General features: G+C 41.7%; 2 protein-coding genes across 4 annotated transcripts; both read right to left on the minus strand.

Annotated features, from left to right (window-relative positions):
* Positions 1-857: 857 nt before the first annotated feature.
* On the minus strand, positions 858-7,699 carry slc51a (solute carrier family 51 member A). Its single transcript, XM_028433275.1, has 8 exons — positions 7,400-7,699; positions 4,528-4,679; positions 4,353-4,426; positions 3,979-4,137; positions 2,940-3,051; positions 2,345-2,491; positions 2,146-2,251; positions 858-2,008 (listed from the first exon to the last, which is right to left on the minus strand). The coding sequence occupies exons 1-8, from the start codon at positions 7,473-7,475 to the stop codon at positions 1,851-1,853; spliced, it is 984 nt and encodes a 327-aa protein (XP_028289076.1). The 5' UTR covers positions 7,476-7,699; the 3' UTR covers positions 858-1,850.
* Positions 7,700-10,418: 2,719 nt separating this feature from the next.
* Positions 10,419-18,632, minus strand: LOC114452910 (palmitoyltransferase ZDHHC20-like). 3 transcript variants are annotated; one of them, XM_028432430.1, is made up of 14 exons: positions 18,502-18,632; positions 17,191-17,217; positions 16,788-16,882; positions 16,589-16,709; positions 16,443-16,512; positions 16,325-16,357; positions 15,860-15,980; positions 15,229-15,264; positions 14,897-15,029; positions 14,540-14,666; positions 13,727-13,816; positions 13,545-13,657; positions 13,411-13,455; positions 10,419-13,308 (listed from the first exon to the last, which is right to left on the minus strand). In XM_028432430.1, exons 1-13 carry the CDS (start codon positions 18,617-18,619, stop codon positions 13,415-13,417), a joined length of 1,125 nt encoding a protein of 374 aa, XP_028288231.1. In that variant the 5' UTR covers positions 18,620-18,632; the 3' UTR covers positions 10,419-13,308; positions 13,411-13,414. The 3 variants fall into 3 exon arrangements, with proteins under 3 accessions (XP_028288231.1, XP_028288230.1, XP_028288232.1); XM_028432429.1 differs by having other exon boundaries at positions 13,411-13,458; XM_028432431.1 differs by lacking the exon at positions 15,229-15,264 and having other exon boundaries at positions 13,411-13,458.
* Between the last annotated feature and the right edge of the window lie 108 nt (positions 18,633-18,740).

Here is an 18,740-nt window from a genome sequence, read left to right on the forward strand (position 1 = left end):
TAGATATTTAAAATCGATAGCTTCAACTAAATCAATTTAATGTGTCTTTTTATTGCCATTGTTTTAACTCTTTATTGGAGTTCCTTTTATTCTGAATGTTCAGTGTTAGAATTTCCGGTGTGTTTTACGCTAATGTTTTTGGACCACACGCACGTTCGAAAATTTCGACTCAACCGCACTTGTCGCAGGGTTGTTGATCCGCTGCGATGATTGGCTCAAAACTAGGAAGTGACATACATCAATGCCTTAATTGGTCGGAGGCGTGTCAGTCAACATTGGGGTATTAGACCACCTTGTTTATGTGTATACCAGGCCTGTGGATGCGCCACAAAAATACACATCGGCGGATTATTTGCACCGTTTGAATATTTAGCGTATAGAATATTATATTCAGACTAGTGTTATTCCAACAAAGCCTTTAGATGACAGTAACGTTTGGCAGGTGCCAATAATTACTAAATCAACCGCAGTTGTAATGCGTCTATGAGGTTTGTCAGGTTTTAGTTTCTACTGCCACCTAGCGGCTTAACGTGGCAGAACCACGAGGCCATTTTTCATTCTTACATGTCATTTACAGTATTAGATACTTAATTTAGATTGTCTTAAAGTATGGACTCAATTGAGGAGGTTTTATTGTAATATATACTTTTTAAACTAACTATACTAAACTCATGTTAAACTATAACAACTTTCAACCAAATTAAAAAAAATTAACACCATGGAGTTGTTCAATAATTTTATTTGTTTAAAATTCCTGCAGTAGACACAGTTACAGTGACACTACAACTTTATGGCTGGAAATATGGAAGGCAAAACAAAAATACAGTTTATAATCAGGTATAATACAAAAAGACAGATGATATAAATAAATGGTAAAGCTATATTTTTATGCTTCTGAAAAATATATCCATTCACAGAAACGTTGTAGGATTTTCTTTAACTAATACAACTTCAACTGTGGTATAGTAACCTGGTGAATTGGAATATGATCTAGAGTAGTGTATATTCCATATTTTAAACAACAAGTACTTCAGTTCTGTTTAGTGTTATCTTTCTCTATGCAGTTGTGTATTTCAGTAGCATTATACCTCAGGTTGATACAGCTATGCAGGTGCAGGACCACCATTCACCTGAAGGGTTTCTCATTTTGTTCATGGAGCAAGACAGGTAGCAGAATACATGATTTCTTTGTTGCATTGCTTCACAATGATAACAATGCATACAACAACATAACAAAAACAACTGTAGAAAACAAGTATCTATGTGCATTTTTTCCATGTTTGATTTTGATCAGTCATTACACTTCCTTTCAGGAGCACTCAGATCTGCAAAAATAAAGCAATACCATGCTTATGAGCTGCTTAAAAACATGCGTACATGAGTCTCTCTTTTGGAAAAAACATATGAGACACAGTGCGCACAGAGTGGACATGAGCCAGTAATGAATCCCTGATTCCAGTGCTGTAGATATACAGCTAAGAAAAAACATAAGTGCATCAAATGGTGATCAGTTTTTCAACATCTTTGCTACTGATGTGTGTCGAGTCATCAGAAACTGAATTATGCAAAAGAACAAGACGGAGCAGTGCATGCTCCAAAACAAACCTTTCAATTAATTGCTTTGATGTTTTCTAGTCAAAAACATCGAAAATGTCAACAATGTCCATATGATGCTTTTTCCCCACACAGCTGTGTGTATGGCCTCAGTGTCCGGTCAGTTCTGTGGGGTCTGCAGTCAGTCACAAAATGTACATCGTTTTCATATTTATTCACATTAACTAATTTAAATCTCTTGATGAAAACACACACACTCCCACACACACACATGTCCACAGCAACAAAGTGGGTTCTCATGCAGACTCTGGCATCAGAACCATCTTGGTGTTCTCGTTGTCACTGTCGTGCTCTGTCTCTTCTTTGGGTAGAGGATCGTACTGTCGTCGATACAGCAGCCGAGTGACCAGCGTGATGATGAACATCTCCAGGATCAACAGCTGCTGACTCATCACTGTGAGGACAGACAGAGGTAAAAGGAATGATCAGCTGTCCTGGATGAGATCATGGCTGACAAATGAAGGGCTGGATCAGATATGAACAGATATGGATGGATGAAGGCACTGTTTGTACTAATGGATGTCGACTCACTGTATCCTCTTGATGCTGAGGAAAAAGGTGGAGTGCAGGCGATGGTTCCATTCAATGCCAAGATGTTGATGATAGCTGTTTGCAGCTGGCTCAGGATCAGCACCAGCTACCAACACACACACACTGTTATCCCTGGCTAGATTCCATCACAGCCTTGATGTCTGATGTGTTATTAGAAGTGTAATATAGTGTCTTGTACCTGGTACATGGCGTACTTGGGGATGATCTTGATTGTTCGCAGGGCTGTCCTCAGGTGCATGAACATGATTGCTACAGGCCACAGAGCTGTGATTGTCAAGACGCCTATAAATGGGTTGATCCATATTGCAGCTCCAGTGATGTTCATCTGAAACACAGGCAGAGTCAGGTTAGACAGCGGGAGTGCAGAAACTGCTGCAGAAGATGAACAGCACTACTAGCTGGTTCATTTGGCCGTAGATGGTGTAGTAATCTAACAAACACAGTTGTGGCTGTAATCCACAATGATATGGTGAAAAATAAATATGATGGCCTTCTGAAGAAGGCACCTATTCTCTATGGGGATATGAGGAGCTGCAATGTTACTGAAAACAAAATGAATCAATATTAAACTCATTTGTTCTAGTAAACATCATGCAGTTGCATGCATTAAATCACAGCATTCTGAAAAATCCTCCTCATTCAGAGCAACAGGGATTACATTATTACATTTTAGATTAGATACACTTGGATACATTGATGTAATTTTACAAGCACAGTAAAGGACACAAATAAACAGGTATGTGCCAGTTAGAATTAACATGTTTTCAACTCACGTCCTTCAAGTCAAAGTTCTTGTTGGTATAGAGCACAATGGAAAGAATGGTGAAGGCTGTCTTCAGGACAGCAAACTGGAAGGCACCGAGTTTGAGCAGGAAAAGAGAGCGTCTGGAGGCAGAACAGAGGAAACTGTTTAATGGTAGCTCCTGATAACGCTGTAAGGAGGTTTGATTTTATTACAACCTGGAATCCTTTGTTGCCTGTCCTGGACTATCACTGCAAGATGTTTATAACAATACAGACCAACCTTGGATACTTTCTTTTAGCTTCAGACATGTCAGGATTTGAACACTCTTGTGCAATCACAAAAGTGTTGATAGGGTGATCCTTTTTTTATTTAATTTGAGCATGTTTCTGCTTGACTGTCAACGTCAGTGCTCTGTGCAGAATGGAGGACTTTAAAGCGTTAACAAACAAACACCACTGCTTGTCATTACATGACACCAGCTGCGGACCATGCAGACACCAGATGGGTCCATCAAATCGTGGCACATAGTGGAAACGCAGCCAGCTTCAAATACTGAGAGGGGCACAGCGGGGGACAGCTTCTGTCTGTGTTGCACTGCCAGGACAGGGTGGAATGTCCAGGTGTGCATTCAACTCGGGTTCAGTGACCAGAATCATATCTCTAGCCTGTATGCTCAGGCACTCTAAGAGTTTATGTAATATTCAGACCACCCGGCATGGTTGCATCATTCATAGAAAGCACACGCACAGAATGTGCACTGCAGGGTGTTTCAGGGCTCAAAGAGTCAAGGGTGGTGACATTCTGTCCTGTTAAACTAAACAAACCAGGTAGATCTAACACAGCTTCTTATGCAGCTTTGTATTCATTACATTTCCAGTGCCTCAGGGGACAACCCGACAAAAAAACACGCACACTTCTGCCAACAATAACTGGAGCCAAGGTCTAAATAACGGCTGGAAACCGTCCAACCACCTTCACGTTTAAATGTGTGCTTCTGCTGCTCCTCAGACGTTGTTCACAACCAGTGATAATGTAGTATAACCGTTGTGTCCGATAAGAACATTTACCGTGTGATGGCCACATGTGGCAAACAGAGGCAGCAGCAGCAACAAGGCCCCGTGCTGATCTTCAGTTTATGTTTCCCTGCTCGCCTCAGGAATGCCTCATCACCTCCCACCTCCTCCAGCATCAGGATCAGGAACTTAAACACCACAATGGCAAAGTAGCTACGCACAGACAAGAGAACCACAGATAGGTAAATAGAAGCGAAGAAAAGAAAACAACAGACACAGACACACACACACACACATTTCACAAAATGTTTTCTATAAAACTCAAGCTAGGCTATAAGGTTTCAGGTTATGATTGTGCTCTGCAGGTATGAGTGTGTAAAGACAACACAGCACCGTGAGAGATGGAAGGAGAAAGAAAAAATTCCTACCAGCCAGAGAACATGTCGGTAAACATGGTGGCTTTGGGAATCCACATACCCAGACACGACATGGTGCTGATCACCTGGAAAACAGACACAAATGTGTGAAGGTTAAGTACAAAAATGTGTGCTACTTGCTTGAAAAATGGATGAAATACATCAACACCATCTGAGGTTTTCTTACCGGCGCTGCCCCATTCACCCAGATGATTACACTTTTCTTATTGCTGGGCACTTTCTTATATATGTAGACACATTCCTCTATGAAGACCAGCATGGACAGCACTGCCATTAAGGTGAGGATGGAGTACAGGATGATACCTAAGATGTCCAAATCTGGGAGAAAGGAAATGACCAAAGAAACAAATTAGATGACATGACCTATGAGGAGGAGAAGTTTAGGATCTTTAAATCTGCTCTAATGATAAACGTTGGTATTTCTATTGCTTTGAAAATGTTTATTCGGGTAGGATGATTAAAATGAGGTAACCAAGGCCGACAGGATGCAGGGCCAGGGCCAGACAAAGCTCAAATACGCCGGCCCTCTTGATTAGGTTATTGTTTAAAGATGTTGATATAAGTAATTAAACAGCAAAGCCAAAAGCAGGCCGTTTCCATGGCAACATTGCTGCCAAACTAAAACAAGCTACAGCATTTTTTTTACATTTGTTAGGTTATCTTTTGCATCAACAGTTATGTTTATTTCTAAATGAGAAACAGCACTAACAAAGATTTTTTATTTTTTTTAAAAAAAGGCAACAAGTAAAACCTCTGAAAGGAAAGACGTGTGCAGTGTGTGGGCAGAGTGCAAGAAAGTAGCTAGCAGAGTAATTTCCTGAAGGGATTGAATCAGTATGTTTACGATCAGCGGAAGTTTTTTCACATAAAGGATGGTGACAAGGTGGTAGTGTCGTTTGTTGTGAAACAAAGACTGGGAGGACCTAATGCTTTCAGCATGTTCCTATAACTCTGAGGGTTCTTGTGATATGCGTCAGCACTGACCTACAGACAGGATATTCCTGTTATTATCGTCTCATAGGATCACTCAAGCTAGTTAATGGTTGTTTTCTGGTTAAATAAATGTGAAAGTGCTGTTGATATTGACACAGTAGAGTTGAATTTCCTTCATGTAATCACACCGTTTCCTTCTCTATTCTCTTGTATTTCGTGGTGTTGCAGCACCGTGAAGACAAATCTGATTTAGATGGTAAAGATTTTATCTTCTCATACAACCAGTGATGGATTGTTTAGGCTGATGCTGATATTTTTAGAGGTTAAAAAATAAGTAGCATTGCCTATTGGCCAATGATATTTTTTCTTTATATAAAAACCTTTGTGGTAATGTGCTGTAATTTATGAGTGACTCTGTCTTATTACATCATATAAAGGATCTTCAACACATAATCATCACTTATGAAGCACAGGCTGGACCAGCTGGGACAGAGGAAGCTGACAGAAACCTCGATGACTTCAGAGTTATAGAGAATCATGTGGCAGCCATGATGCAACCTGTATGATGATACTGTGAAGGAGAAGCCATGACTCCTCTGTAAGAATACACTCAGTGCTCCTAGATGTTAATCATGGTCTTTGAGATGATTACTCATACAAAATTGTGCTTTAACAACAGCAACACACTTGTTGGGTGGAATTTCCGCTTTTTAATGATTGAAAGATTCTTTGAGCTCCCTGTCATTCGGCTGCCATCACGGAAACCTGGGCTGAGGAAGACAATATCTTTTTTTGTGATTAAGGTGAGACCTTAGGTGAGTGATGGACCCCAGAGAGGGAGCTCAGATTCACGTTTTAAAAAAGTATGCCAGGTGAGCAGCAGAGTGGCAGAAGCAGTAGCTGAGTGGCTTCTCCTGGATCCATACATGTGTCTTATGCAAATAATTTCTTTTCAAGATTTTAGGAGACACAGACACAGTAAAAAGGTCTGACCCCCATCCTGCTCTGTGCTGCTGCTCCACACTACACAGCAGTTAACTCAGATCCTGCACATCTGAGCCGTTTTACTGCTACTCAACACTCTGAGAAAACAAAACTGTTGTGTTGGTGTAGAAACTCTGTGTGTGCCTCCAACACAGACATCTGATCAGTTCAGACCTGTTTGCATTAACATCCATGAATCTTTATCTTCTCAATAAAAGCAAATCAAACATTAGTCCGAGCTCTAAATGTGGCTTTACAATAACAACAGCACCTCCCTACCGACATGGATTAATGGATTATCTACATCATTTGTTAAAAAGTCATAATTAGGAGCTAAGTCCTGAGCTGAGACGGAATGAGAACATTTCATTAGACTTTTGCTTTGTGTATATTAATCTTTACTAATATTTCCACAATAACATAAATCCACATCAGTGGTAGGCTGGGTATTCAGATCCAGCACCAACACATCCAAAAAACAACTAAATTATAAGTTCTGTATCAAAATCCTGCTTAAGTAAACAAAGGCTCAATATGACAGTGAAGCAGTGTTGTCGTGCTTCAGGTGGCCCATTTAAACTACTCTGTACAGTTTTTCATAGAGCAGATCAATCTGAGGGGTCACAGGATCAGTAATTAAATTACTTTTTAAAGGTTTAGAAGGAAATAACTCAATACATGGTCTGAAATGTGACCCAGACAGGAGATCATAAACAATACAACATCAAGTAAGAAGAAAGCATCATATGTCCTTTTTGAAATGAGGTGGCTGTTTTCATCCACACACATGGGCAACAAGGGCCACCTTGCCTCCTCATTCAGAGGTGCCTGACCAGCTATGTGATATGAAAAGTTGTACCTAATTTAATGTGTTACTGTTGTTTAATGTGTACTTTCAAATGCTCTTTCCTGTAAAGAGGAGATCAAATCCCACATCCCTGAACCCCATTGTGGGGTTTCCAGGAATCTACCAAGCCTGAATGAATCAGTTTCTCTTCCCCCCCACACTGTAGCCACTGCTCCACAGTCCAGAACAGAAAACCCACCTCATTAAAATTCCTCCTGGTGCTGGTTCTACATCAGGTGGCACAAAAGTGATCAATGTAAACCCAGCTACTCACTGATGATGATGTCTATGGCGAAGGGCGGCTCGCCAGTGCAGCTCGGGTCGATAGTTCGGTTGGATTGATTGTTCATGGTGGCTGCTGTCGGTGGATGTTTCCCCTCTCACAAAGATCAAGAGAAAAATCAGCGCCTGTCCGTCCACGGATGGAAAGACCGTCCTGAAACTTTTTACGCAAACATATTGAGCTCCTCAAACACCCCCTCGCTGCAACCAGTGGACCCGCCTCTTGGCTTGTCTTTGCTTGTCGTCCCATGCGACTGACGGCAGTCATGCAAAGGAGCAGTTCACAGAGTTTGACAACTTATTGTTTTAGGTGATGGAAATAAAGTGATTGTCATCGAGGGAGTTGGTGAAGGTATTATCCTGCCATGCTTCTGATGTGGCTACCAGACCTGGAAATGACTAATGACTGCTCTGTGATGTGTTTTTCTCGGAGTTCATTATAATGAGTGCTACTTTTCCTGCTTCTCCTCTGGCACTTAACATGTTCTTATTTTAGTGTAAGCTTCTTTTAAGCTCTTGTGAAAGAGTTTCAGACTTACTGGAGGCAAACAGTCCCTCACTGGGTAAACTGTGGAATAAAATTTAAATGGATTCCTGGATGAACTGGAAAACTCCAGCAACATTAGAAATATACAGGATGGAGGAGGGGAGTAGAAAAGAAAAGCATTAAGTAAGTAAGTAAGTAAGTAAGTGATTGGGGGGCGGGGGGCATTTTTCATGACTGGAGCTCGTGGACAACACAGGCTCTCACATCACATGCCCCTTGGTTCCCATAGCAACATGTACAGGGAGCATTGTCATGTGAGGCATTTGCTGCAAATCTTGTTGCGCCCTTGGCTTCTTCTGAATATTTTTTCACCACACTCGATGCCTATACAGTGATTCAGAACATCACTGAATAACACAGACCAACATGCCATTTTTATCAGATCCTTAAATCCTTGCAGCAAATGAGTGTGCCGACATGTTCCTAACCGCTTGTCTTTGTTATCTTTCTGCTTAAGTCTGCCTGTTTGTTCAGAAAAACCTGACTCTCAGAGGTTAGGATCATTTGTCTCATCTCTTGAGAATCACATCCTTGAGCTGCATGTACAGGCCAGCATCAGGAATGATTCATGCAGATTTCCATCGGACTGCCTCATCAATTGATGCAATCTTAACATCCTACTGCTGCAAACACTCACTATGACCCACCACCACCAGGCTTCATATGACCATTGAATCATTTTTGATCAAGTCTGAGCAACACAGAGGATTCAGGCTGCACCTTAGCCTACTTTTGTATTTTGCTGACAGCAGATACATCAGCAGTGATTTGTCTAGACTGGTCTGAGGTTCAGAAATGTGTAGAAATATAACAATATTCAAACATGAGTTATCACAGACTGACTCTTGTGTTGTAGCATATATTCAGTGATTACATAACCAGATATGTTCAATAAGCCTGCACTTGTTGGAAGTGAAAGTTCTGATTCACATCTGGAATCCAGATATTCAGATTAAAGTTCACTTGCATGTGATCTCAGAGTTAAAAAAAACACAACTAACCTGATTGCTTGTGATGGTTTGCCAAGACACACATAACAGATGATACTGTAGTAGATAAACAATCTATGTTTGCAAAGCAGAAGCATGTATAGTTTGGTAATTACTGTTGACTCTTCTTGGATATCAGAAGTGCACACACTGCAAAAACATATTTAAGAATTACAACAATGCTTTTGTTCTCTTATAATTGCAGTGGTTCACCAGTGTGATGCTGCTGCATGCATGTTTTGTTAGATGTGTGGTATGATAGAGATCTGGCAGAACAGAGTGATCCCTGCAGTTGTGATATGCAAACAGGCATGCTCTGCAGAGAAAGTTTCCAGTTTCCAGTGAATCATGATGATATAGAGGGGACGGTCGAATATAATCTCTGGAGTCAAGGACCTGGATGTCAGACTGGCAGAAAAGGTCAATGATCAACTGGGTTTCTGATTCTAAGTCCACAAAGAGTGTTGACTCAGCAGTGTTTACTGTTCCCACTCACAGTCGTCTTCTGACAACACAAGGCTAAACACACCATACACCTCATTTGTACTGTCAAGACTTAACAAGAGTAAATGAGAAAAAAAACTTAAAAGTACTCAAAGGGGACTTCCACTGATTTTACTGTAAGTGTTGACACTGTTGGAAGGCACTGGGGGTGTTGTGGTGAGAAAGAAGCTAACCTCTGCTTAGATAGAGATCACAGAAGAGTTCTGTAATTTCTCTGCACTGTTGGTTAAGAGGGAACCAAGGTTCACAAGGACGGGTGCTAAAAACTAGAATTACCACCCTGACAAGTGTGACAAGAGCTCTTTGTGAAGAGATAATAGTCTGAGGGTGCCAAATCAGGTGAATAAAACTGATGTTGGAAGAGTTCTAATCCACATTCCTGGATGGCAGCCGACAACACTGTGGAGCATCGGAAGAGCACTCATTCCTAGCTTCAAAGTGGAAATTTTCAGATTCTCCTGTCTTAAGTAATCAGGGGGCAGGGCACAGAAACTTTCAGTTTAGCCCACCATCAAAAATTCCTTTACATCCCAAACAATGGAGGCCATCACCTTGCCTGTGACTCTCACCCGTTTGGATTTCTTGGAGCCCCGACTGTGTGGTGTAGTGGTGAGCACAGCAAGAAGGTTCCTGGTTCGAGTCTGGTAGGGCTCCTGGGTACACCGGCTTCTTCCCACATACCAAAGCACGATTGTTGGGTTAACTGGAGACTCTTAATTGGCATTGAGTGTGACTGGTTGTTTGTCCCTGCATTGGTGGACCCAAGTTTATCTATTTATCAAGCACAGCAAAGCCGACACCTTGGTTGTGACATCATTATCACACTTGGTGCCCTGTCATGTTTCACGCTCTCTCCGTCATGACAATGCTGACCTGCCACAAATTCATTCGCCTATAATTCTTAGTTTATGGCAACATATGCTGCAATGGTAATCCAGTGGTGTAATATATAAAATAATCTGACAAATAACTGGAGGTTTAAAAAAACATTTATTGTTATTTTCACGTTAATCAGCATGTACTTCATTCACAAAATAGGAACAATAAAATTAATCAGACAAGAAAAATATATATGTTGTCTTTTTCTTACCTTATCAATATATATATACACATATTGTAAAATAGGACATAGTAACAAAAAGAAATCAAACCGCAGAAATAAGCGAGTTATGAGAGGCTCCATCTGCACTGTGGATACAGATGGAGCATGAAGACAGTCTGAAAAATATAACCAAGTCAGACTTCTTCTGTTTTCAGGAGTTTTTATGGCTTCGTTTATAAAGTTGAGACAGTAAAGCTAAAACATGACACACCTAGCTATATTTGAAAAAGAACCCAACATCTGTTATTAACACCACAAACCCCATTATCATGGTAAAACACTTTTTTTTCTTTTTTTTGTACAGAGGTTAGGCGCCATGCTTTTTGAGCATTAGTCAGACAGTTATGTATGTTCACGGACAGGTAAAAATCTCATGGCTGCACAAGAGCATCTGTCTCAAGCATATCCCAAACATCACTCACTTAAGCACGACAACATCTAGGCGCACTTTAGTGTCAAGGCCGAACAGCCTTAGAGGAGAACATAGGCAATGTGTAAAAACAACACAACAACCAGGTCCAGCAATTCAGAGTCAGTGGCTGTAAGTGAACAAGTGGAACAAGCTGGGCTCCTCATATGTGATAAAAAAATGTGTTTTTTTATTTTATTTTTTTTCACCTTTTCTTTAAATATTTGCTTGAGGCTTAGAAAAAATCCACACAATGTCAGAACATAACCTTGGCTTTATCATGATCTCTGACAGTAATTTAAATCCACTGCAGCTTTGAGATCCAACCACAGTGTGATTATTCAGTAACAAATATCTCCCCAATCACTGCTTTGTAAAGACTTAATATAAACACACTTAGGCTCAAATGTGATTGGAGGATAAAAAAAAATCTAACGTAAACATAATAGTCCAAAGAGCAGGCTGTTTTTAACCTTCTGTTATTCAAACGCCTTCGCAGCCTCCGTTTGTGGTACATTCAGCACTACATCATTACCAAGAAACACCCTCACCTCACAGTACAACACCACAGACTCACTCTACGGGACAGAAACAGCTGTAAACTTGTACATCACCAGAGCCTGGTGGAATCTACTCCAGCAACAGTCAGGGATGCTGTGATCAGATATGCGATTAACGACAGACATCGGGAAATTTGCTGCATCGCCCTCTGAGGGAACTAATTCCTGAACAACTGTTGGTTACACTCACAAAAACACTATGACTTCTCCTGTGAATTAACATTTCTTCCTACACAGATTTTGGGGCCCGACCCTGTGAGTCACACGCCACATGTTTAACACTGACAATCCACGGTTACATAAGCTAAGGCTCCTTTAAAAGTTGAAGGTCACAACATGAGCTCATCCTACAGTGACAAACCTCTGTTACAGTTGATCAGAGGGGGTTCAGTTCACTTTCAAATTACATCTTTTTGGGTTCTCAGAGAAAAGTGATGCATAATAATTGGATAATAGGAAAAATATCTCACTCTGAAGAAAGCTGCACTTGCAAATTAGACTGAAAGTGAACTGAGCCCTGAGAAAAATCTGAGATGAATGGTGGCTTTAACTTTGACTTGTCACCACCTGCTGGCCAGCTATGGTATCGCATGGACATCATGCCCCAACAACAGGTGAGGAGGGACAGATAAATATATAAAATATTGCGCCACCACTTCAGGTAAATACAATTTGGTTACGATGACATCGGCCAGTAAGATAAAGCTAGAATGCTGTAAACACTTCAGGTTTAGAGGTCAGAGCTCCTGACAGGACAGCCCTTATTTGGCAATGAGTGTTGTAGAAAAAGAACAGGCTGTGGACATTGCGGGCTGTAAATGATGCTGCACATTGCACTGTGTGAAATACATCTCCTAAGATAAACTGTTCATTTAAAAAGCAGCATTGAACACAAGTTGGCCACAAAAACACATAAAGCTGATTTATCTGTTAGTTGTTAAAAAATATGACATATCAACTCGCAGTCGCTCATTTTCCCACACACATAATACCACATAAATCACATCCGTCATACACAGGATGCTTTTTGGACATGATAAAAAAAAGCAGCACATTCTTTTGATGGACACTGATAATCTACAAAGTGCAAATGCGCCACCTTGTGCTCTAATATCCAAAACGCCAGCCAAAACCCAGCTACAGTCCCTGTAGTCCACTGAACCATGTAGCAGGAGTCTTTTATGAGAAAGTCCAGGTTTTGGTGGGAAACATCCATTTGAAAAGGTGCAGACCATCGATACGATCCAACATCAGTCACAAAATGAGATACAAAAACGGTCACATGGGTAGACTGGTTCATCTCCACTGCATTAACTGACTTTCAAAAAAGTACGGTACTGCTCCTCTTTCATGTTTCTTCACTGCAGCTTTGTGCCTATAAAATAAGTCTTTTTTTTTGTATCCAGGAGGCGTTTGGCACCATAATCTGCTCTCCAGGAATCTCATATTTTGATTTTTTCATCAATAAACACTCCACTTCTGACAAAAAAAACAATGTCAGGAAATATGCATATAGCTGAATGTGTGAGTGTTCGTGTGTGTGCGTGTGTGTGCGCGTGAACAACAAGCTTGTACCACATGTCTAAGTGTGAGCTGGATGTGCTTATGACACTGCATGAGGAAAAAACATGCTGTAAATGCATTCCTGTGCAGCGATGGGCAAATGGACTGCATTTCCATAGTTACTCTGCACGGGTCTGTGGGGATGCTGTTCCAATGGGGAACTGTTGCCATGGTGATGAACTAAACTGTTGCTTAAGGCATCGTATTAGATGACTGAGGCGTTTCTCCTGTGACAGAAAATAATAAAGGTATTTATGTTGGGACTGACCAAACGGAAACATGACTGCGACAGGCTCGCGTGAACCATTAAATCCAGAAGTGGTTGATACCTGGTTAGGACTCGCTCTCCATGGAGATAGTAATGGTTTCACTGTCTGCTGCGGAGACAAACACAATGCCTGATAAGGTGTGCCATTAATGTCATGTAAATCTGTGAAATATTAACCCCCCTGCAGGAGCTCACCTGATTTCAAAGCGTTGTCAGCCAGATGGTCTCCGACGTTGTTAGCATGCTGCTCGTTGCTCAGGAGGCGATTCTGGGAATCACTGAGTGGGCTTGCAGGAACATCGGCAGCACTGGAAAACAAACCGACATTAGCCCCATTTCCCTGAACAAGAGTCATTTGTTACACTAAGATTCATCACCTTTTATCTGGCTCTGGGTGCAGGGTCACTGTGGCCTGCTCGACGTCAGCGTTGACCAACCGAGTGGGGAACGTCAAACCATCTCCCTGACTGTAGTGAACAAGGAGGAAACTTAAGATTAGCGGTGGCAGACAATGGAAACAAGGGTTAGATATCCACTGGAGCTGCAACAAAAGTCATCTGTGGGTCAGCGTCTTGTGGAGCACGTTGTACTGGTAGATAGATAGAGAGATACTTTATTACCCAGGGGGAAATTCAGGATGCTAAGTAAGTGCAGACCATTTACTGTAGTATACTTAAATCAGAACAGTGGATGTGACTCAATTCATAGGATATGCCTTGATCTGCTACAGGTTATTACAGCGCTACAGTAAGACTATTGAGTCCAAACACAGAAAAACACAACGATTCTTGTGGTGTTTCTATAAGAAAGCCCAGCAGCTAGTTTGTTTGAGCTGTGAACAGGCCATACCTAAGGGTGTGCCAAGCAGGATGGAATCCTGGATTTTCTGGAGATTTTGGATTTCTCACCAGCTCAGTTTAACACCATCTTTGTTAATCTGTACTCTTCTAATGAGGAATTATATTATGTAATCCTTGTAGTTTTCCTGGGGCTTTTACTAGTTGGACACATGCAGCCCTTTCAGGTCATGGACACGACCTGCACGTGGAGCCTTATAAACTTTGGTAGAGTTTGGTAGAGATGAAGGGTTTTGTCACATGTATCCTTGCAAGCATGGATACATCTTTGCATGAAACCAGTATTGACAGGTCTACCTGTCTTCTCTGTTTACGTCACTTTTGTCTCTTTACCTGGTAAAAACAGGCAGCAGCCAGTACTTCTTCTGGTCCCCAAAGACCTGAGCGATATTCTTACGGAAACCCAGAGAGAAGCCGTTCTTATCAGAGCCCATCCTAAAGACTGGTGCTCTGAACGCCTCTGCAGGAGCAACAGGAGACAAATGGAGAAACAGAACAAGAAATTACGGTGAACACTAAAAGAAGTAAACAAATAAATTATTTAATGACACTGGCTGGACTACAGACAAGAATCTATGAACACAACAATGAAACAAAGTAATTTCCTGTTCTTAAACAGTCAAATACATGTAGAGGAAGTGGTGATTAAATAAGATGAAGATCTGTTGGACATGTGTGTTTGTTTGTTACCTATAGTAGACCTGTTCTTCCCAACAAGCCACAGATGGTAGCTGAAGAGGGACAAAATACTGATGCAGAACATGGCCGCCACAAAAAAAAGAAACAAGACATGGAATTTGGCGTGAGTGTCTGGCAGCTCATTCTGAGGAAGAGAGGGGAGAAGAGGAGAGCGAGACAGGAATCAATAACAAATTCACACTGAGGATACTTATGGAAAGGAGGAGCAGTAAGAGAGAGGAGTCTCATGTGAACCACGTCACTGCATGCACATCACGACAGAACCATGGCAATGACGGTGAGGCACTGCAACACTGAAAGGCTTTGGAGGATGGCTGGGTTACCTTTGGGCAGTTCTCTGCCGATTTCCTCCGGCAAAGCTTTAGTACAAACAGAAACAAGACTGGTTAGCGACACCAGGAGAGAACAAGCGGGAGAGGAAGGGGGCTAACACGTAGAAAACAGGATGCAAAGAAAAAGCCTACTTGGATGAAAGAACGAGTGGGTGAAAAAGCAAACTGTGCCCAGAATGGCGAACACAAAGGGATGAAAGAAGAAGAGATGAGAGGAAAAGGAAAGTGAAGCCGCAACAAAGGAGAAAAGACGAGAAAGAGAGGAGGTGTTTTAGCCCGAATGAGTGGTGTGACCAATGGCTCCCATAGTGGAGAGGGAGACAGAAAAGAGAGATCAGAGAACAATGACCGTAGTGTGCGAGAACTGGGGATAACAAGGGGGAAACAGAGAGGGGGTCAGAGGGCGAAGAGAGAGAGAGAGAGAGAGAGAGAGAGAGAGAGAGAGAGAGAGAGAGGACAGAGAAAACAGAAGAACCGCACAGCGAAGCACAGGAGAGGTCAGCACCATGCACAACCAACTCAGGGGATGCTCATCCTGCCTTCATCTGCATCACACAAACACACATTCACATCCTCTGCAAACTGAGAGTGAGCAGGCAGACATTTCAGTGTCATTACTCACTGTCCAGAACTTTATGAAATACTGCAGCACCGTGGCTGCAATAAACAAACAGTACACCAGCGAGTAGGCCAGGAAGAGGATGAAAAACTTGTAGTTGGAGAATCCTACACAGTTGTTCACCCTGTGGACACACAAACACACAAAGGTCACAAACGCACCTCTTGGAAAGAAATCTTATCAATCTACACTTTGCCAAAGGTGGAGGTTTGTTTTACTGGTGGCAGCAAACAGTTCCCTTTCACTGGTTAATATCTGAATAGAAAAATCCTCCTTTGAGATTCACAACAATTACAAGCACTGTAATGCTCAGTTGTAATTTAGGGTGCATGTTTGAAGCATGGAAATAAAGGTGTGATAAGTTTAACAGCCTTTGTTATAGATAATCTTTCTACACCTTCATTTATCTAGTCTTTTAAAGAAGTGAAAATAAGTCTAACTCAGGATGTAAAAGCAGGTCTCACGTACCAGGGACAGTGGTGATCCATCTTCAGGACACACCTGCCAAATACAATAACAGCAAAAAACATTTTAATCTTCTGGGAACAAAGAGGAACTTGCGGTGTTGGTGGCTTTATTCTCTTACATGTCACATGCGGAGCAGTGATGACACCGGTCCGGCTTGATGACTTGACAGCGGTCACAGTAACGGATTGCTACATGAGAGTAACACAACCAATCAATGGATAAACTGATAGATGAATTAATGCTCATTTACATGTACAGACATACCTCCGGCTCCTGTGCGGGTGTACAGAGGCAGGCTGGTGGCCACTCTCCACAGGATCTCCTGCTGGGACTCTGGCCTCTCTTCCTTCTCATAACGCTCCTTCTCAGCCTTAGGCAGGCAAAACTGAAAAGAAAAAAGAGCAGCACAAGTTACAAATCGTATTTTATTGCAGCAGGCATTGTGGAAATTTGATTAGTGTACCTCTTTGGAGGGGTTTGCTGGCTTGGTGAAGATGGTCTTCCAGTAAGACCATACAAACATGATGAAGGAGAGGTGGAAAAAGATCAAGTAGACAACTGGAGGTGGAAAAATAAAGAGCATCGGGATCAGCAACATACACAGGCTGACATAAGAAAATGCCAATGCTAAATAAAGAAACTGTATATCTACAAATGTAATTAATGAGAGAGGAAAGCTTGTGCTGAATGAGGTGCTTTGAGCAGACAGGCAAACCTCAGCACTTTGAGAGAAAACATGTTTTCTGTGCCAGCATCTTTTTAGCCAAGTCTACAGAGCACAGTTGAACAGAGATCTCTCTAAAAACTGGCTCAGTTCAGTAATCACCCTTTTACAGTGAGTTAAATACATTTCGTTTGACACTTACTTTTCTCTCCTATACTGGGGATGGTGACTGCAAGAGATCAAACACAGAAAATATACATGTAAGACTGACAATTTTAGGGGCAATTAGTGGTTTCGGAAATGAGAGCTGGCATACAGCTTCAAAGCAGGCTTCACATAATTATAACATACATATGGCAAACTTAAATTTACATCTAGTCCAGTGCTCCATTCAACCTGGAGGTCATATTAATCCACATGGAGCCAAATTAATCAGAAACCACAAGACAATTAAACGGTCTAAGTTCTTACAAACAGCAAACTGCACAGTCCAGTCAGCTGTTTGATCATATCACATAAATCTGAGTCAGCAGACAAAAAGCCTGCCCACACAATTTCAATTTCTTCCTCATTGCTCAACATGACTTGTCTGTTGCTGAAGTGTATGATGAGCACTTGTGGAAATTCTGTGTCAATATGTGCAGAAGTGCAATGTTTCGACAAACTCCAACTTTGGTTGCTGAGGAGGAAATGGCTTTCATGAACACTTTCTACACTGAATCTGTACACAAACGGAAAGAAAAACCACAGCACAACATTCAGGAACACAGTACAGCCATATATTCTATAACATGGGGCTCACATGGGCTACACTCATTTCCAAATGTCACAGTAAGTACAACATCCATTCAAATAAACTATGCATTTAATGTTCCTTTGACATCACTACAGCAGTCCACCCTGACATTAATCTGGTGGATTATATCTGTGATGTTAACCTTAAAAAAGTTATGTAACTACACGAATACACGAGTTCTGCACCATTCACAATTCACACACATAAAATCACGGTTTCTTCTCCACAATGTTACAGAACCGTGTCTCATTCTAATGCAAAACCTCTTTGAGCCAAAACAACCAGCAGCTCTTCAGATGTGCCAGGCCAATTACAGCTCCCGGTAGTCTCGTTAGAGGAAAAAGTATTTAGCTGGTCCGCCAGCCAAATACCGTTTAGTTAGCATTTTAATTCTCCATTCAGACTCCATTCAGCCCGACACAAAATCTAAGAGGCGAGCCGGGCACCTCTAAACACTGCACGGTGAAAGTTTGTCTTTAGCTAAAACACATTCCACATTAATATGAAGCAACCCGACGCTAACAGATAATTAGCCGTATCTACATTTGGACAGGTTTGCCAGCAGCTTTGTTGAGCTGCAGTCCGTTTACTTCCTGCTGGCCAGCAGCAGCAGCAGCAGCAGCAGCTGCTGTATGTTTGTGTGAACAACACAATGAAAACAGCCGCGTTTTAAAGGCAGTAAAAGAGGAAACAGACGGCACCAGGGCGTCTACTTACATATACAAAGCTCCACCACATACGCATAATACGACCAGCAGACGACAAGGGCGATAAAAATCACAGGTATCCATGCTAAACCCCGTTGACAGCATCTCAGTACGTGTGTGGGCGCCATCTTTCTCCCTCTGCTGGGGAAAAGGGGGAAAGGGAGTGTCGACCAGTGACGTCACATCAACAGAACGAGGCAAGAGGAAGTCAGAACAAAATGTCAAATTAAAATAAATAGGAAGGCAGAC

The sequence above is a fragment of the Parambassis ranga genome, chromosome 20 (assembly GCF_900634625.1).
Source record: "Parambassis ranga chromosome 20, fParRan2.1, whole genome shotgun sequence".
Lineage (NCBI taxonomy): Eukaryota > Metazoa > Chordata > Actinopteri > Ambassidae > Parambassis > Parambassis ranga.

Bases quoted from the DNA above. Each gene is read 5' to 3' on its own strand.
- LOC114452910 (XM_028432429.1), bottom strand. From the start codon at position 18,619: ATGGCGCCCACACACGTACTGAGATGCTGTCAACGGGGTTTAGCATGG. The intron at 17,218-18,501 runs GTAAGTAGACGC...GATCTCTTGCAG, and splicing joins TGTGGTGGAGCTTTGTATAT to TCACCATCCCCAGTATAGGA. The intron at 16,710-16,787 runs GTACACTAATCA...TTTTCTTTTCAG, and splicing joins CAGCAAACCCCTCCAAAGAG to TTTTGCCTGCCTAAGGCTGA.
- slc51a (XM_028433275.1), bottom strand. From the start codon at position 7,475: ATGAACAATCAATCCAACCGAACTATCGACCCGAGCTGCACTGGCGAG. The intron at 3,052-3,978 runs GTAAATGTTCTT...TTCTGCCTCCAG, and splicing joins CCACATGTGGCCATCACACG to ACGCTCTCTTTTCCTGCTCA. The intron at 2,492-2,939 runs GTGAGTTGAAAA...CCTGTGTTTCAG, and splicing joins AGAACTTTGACTTGAAGGAC to ATGAACATCACTGGAGCTGC.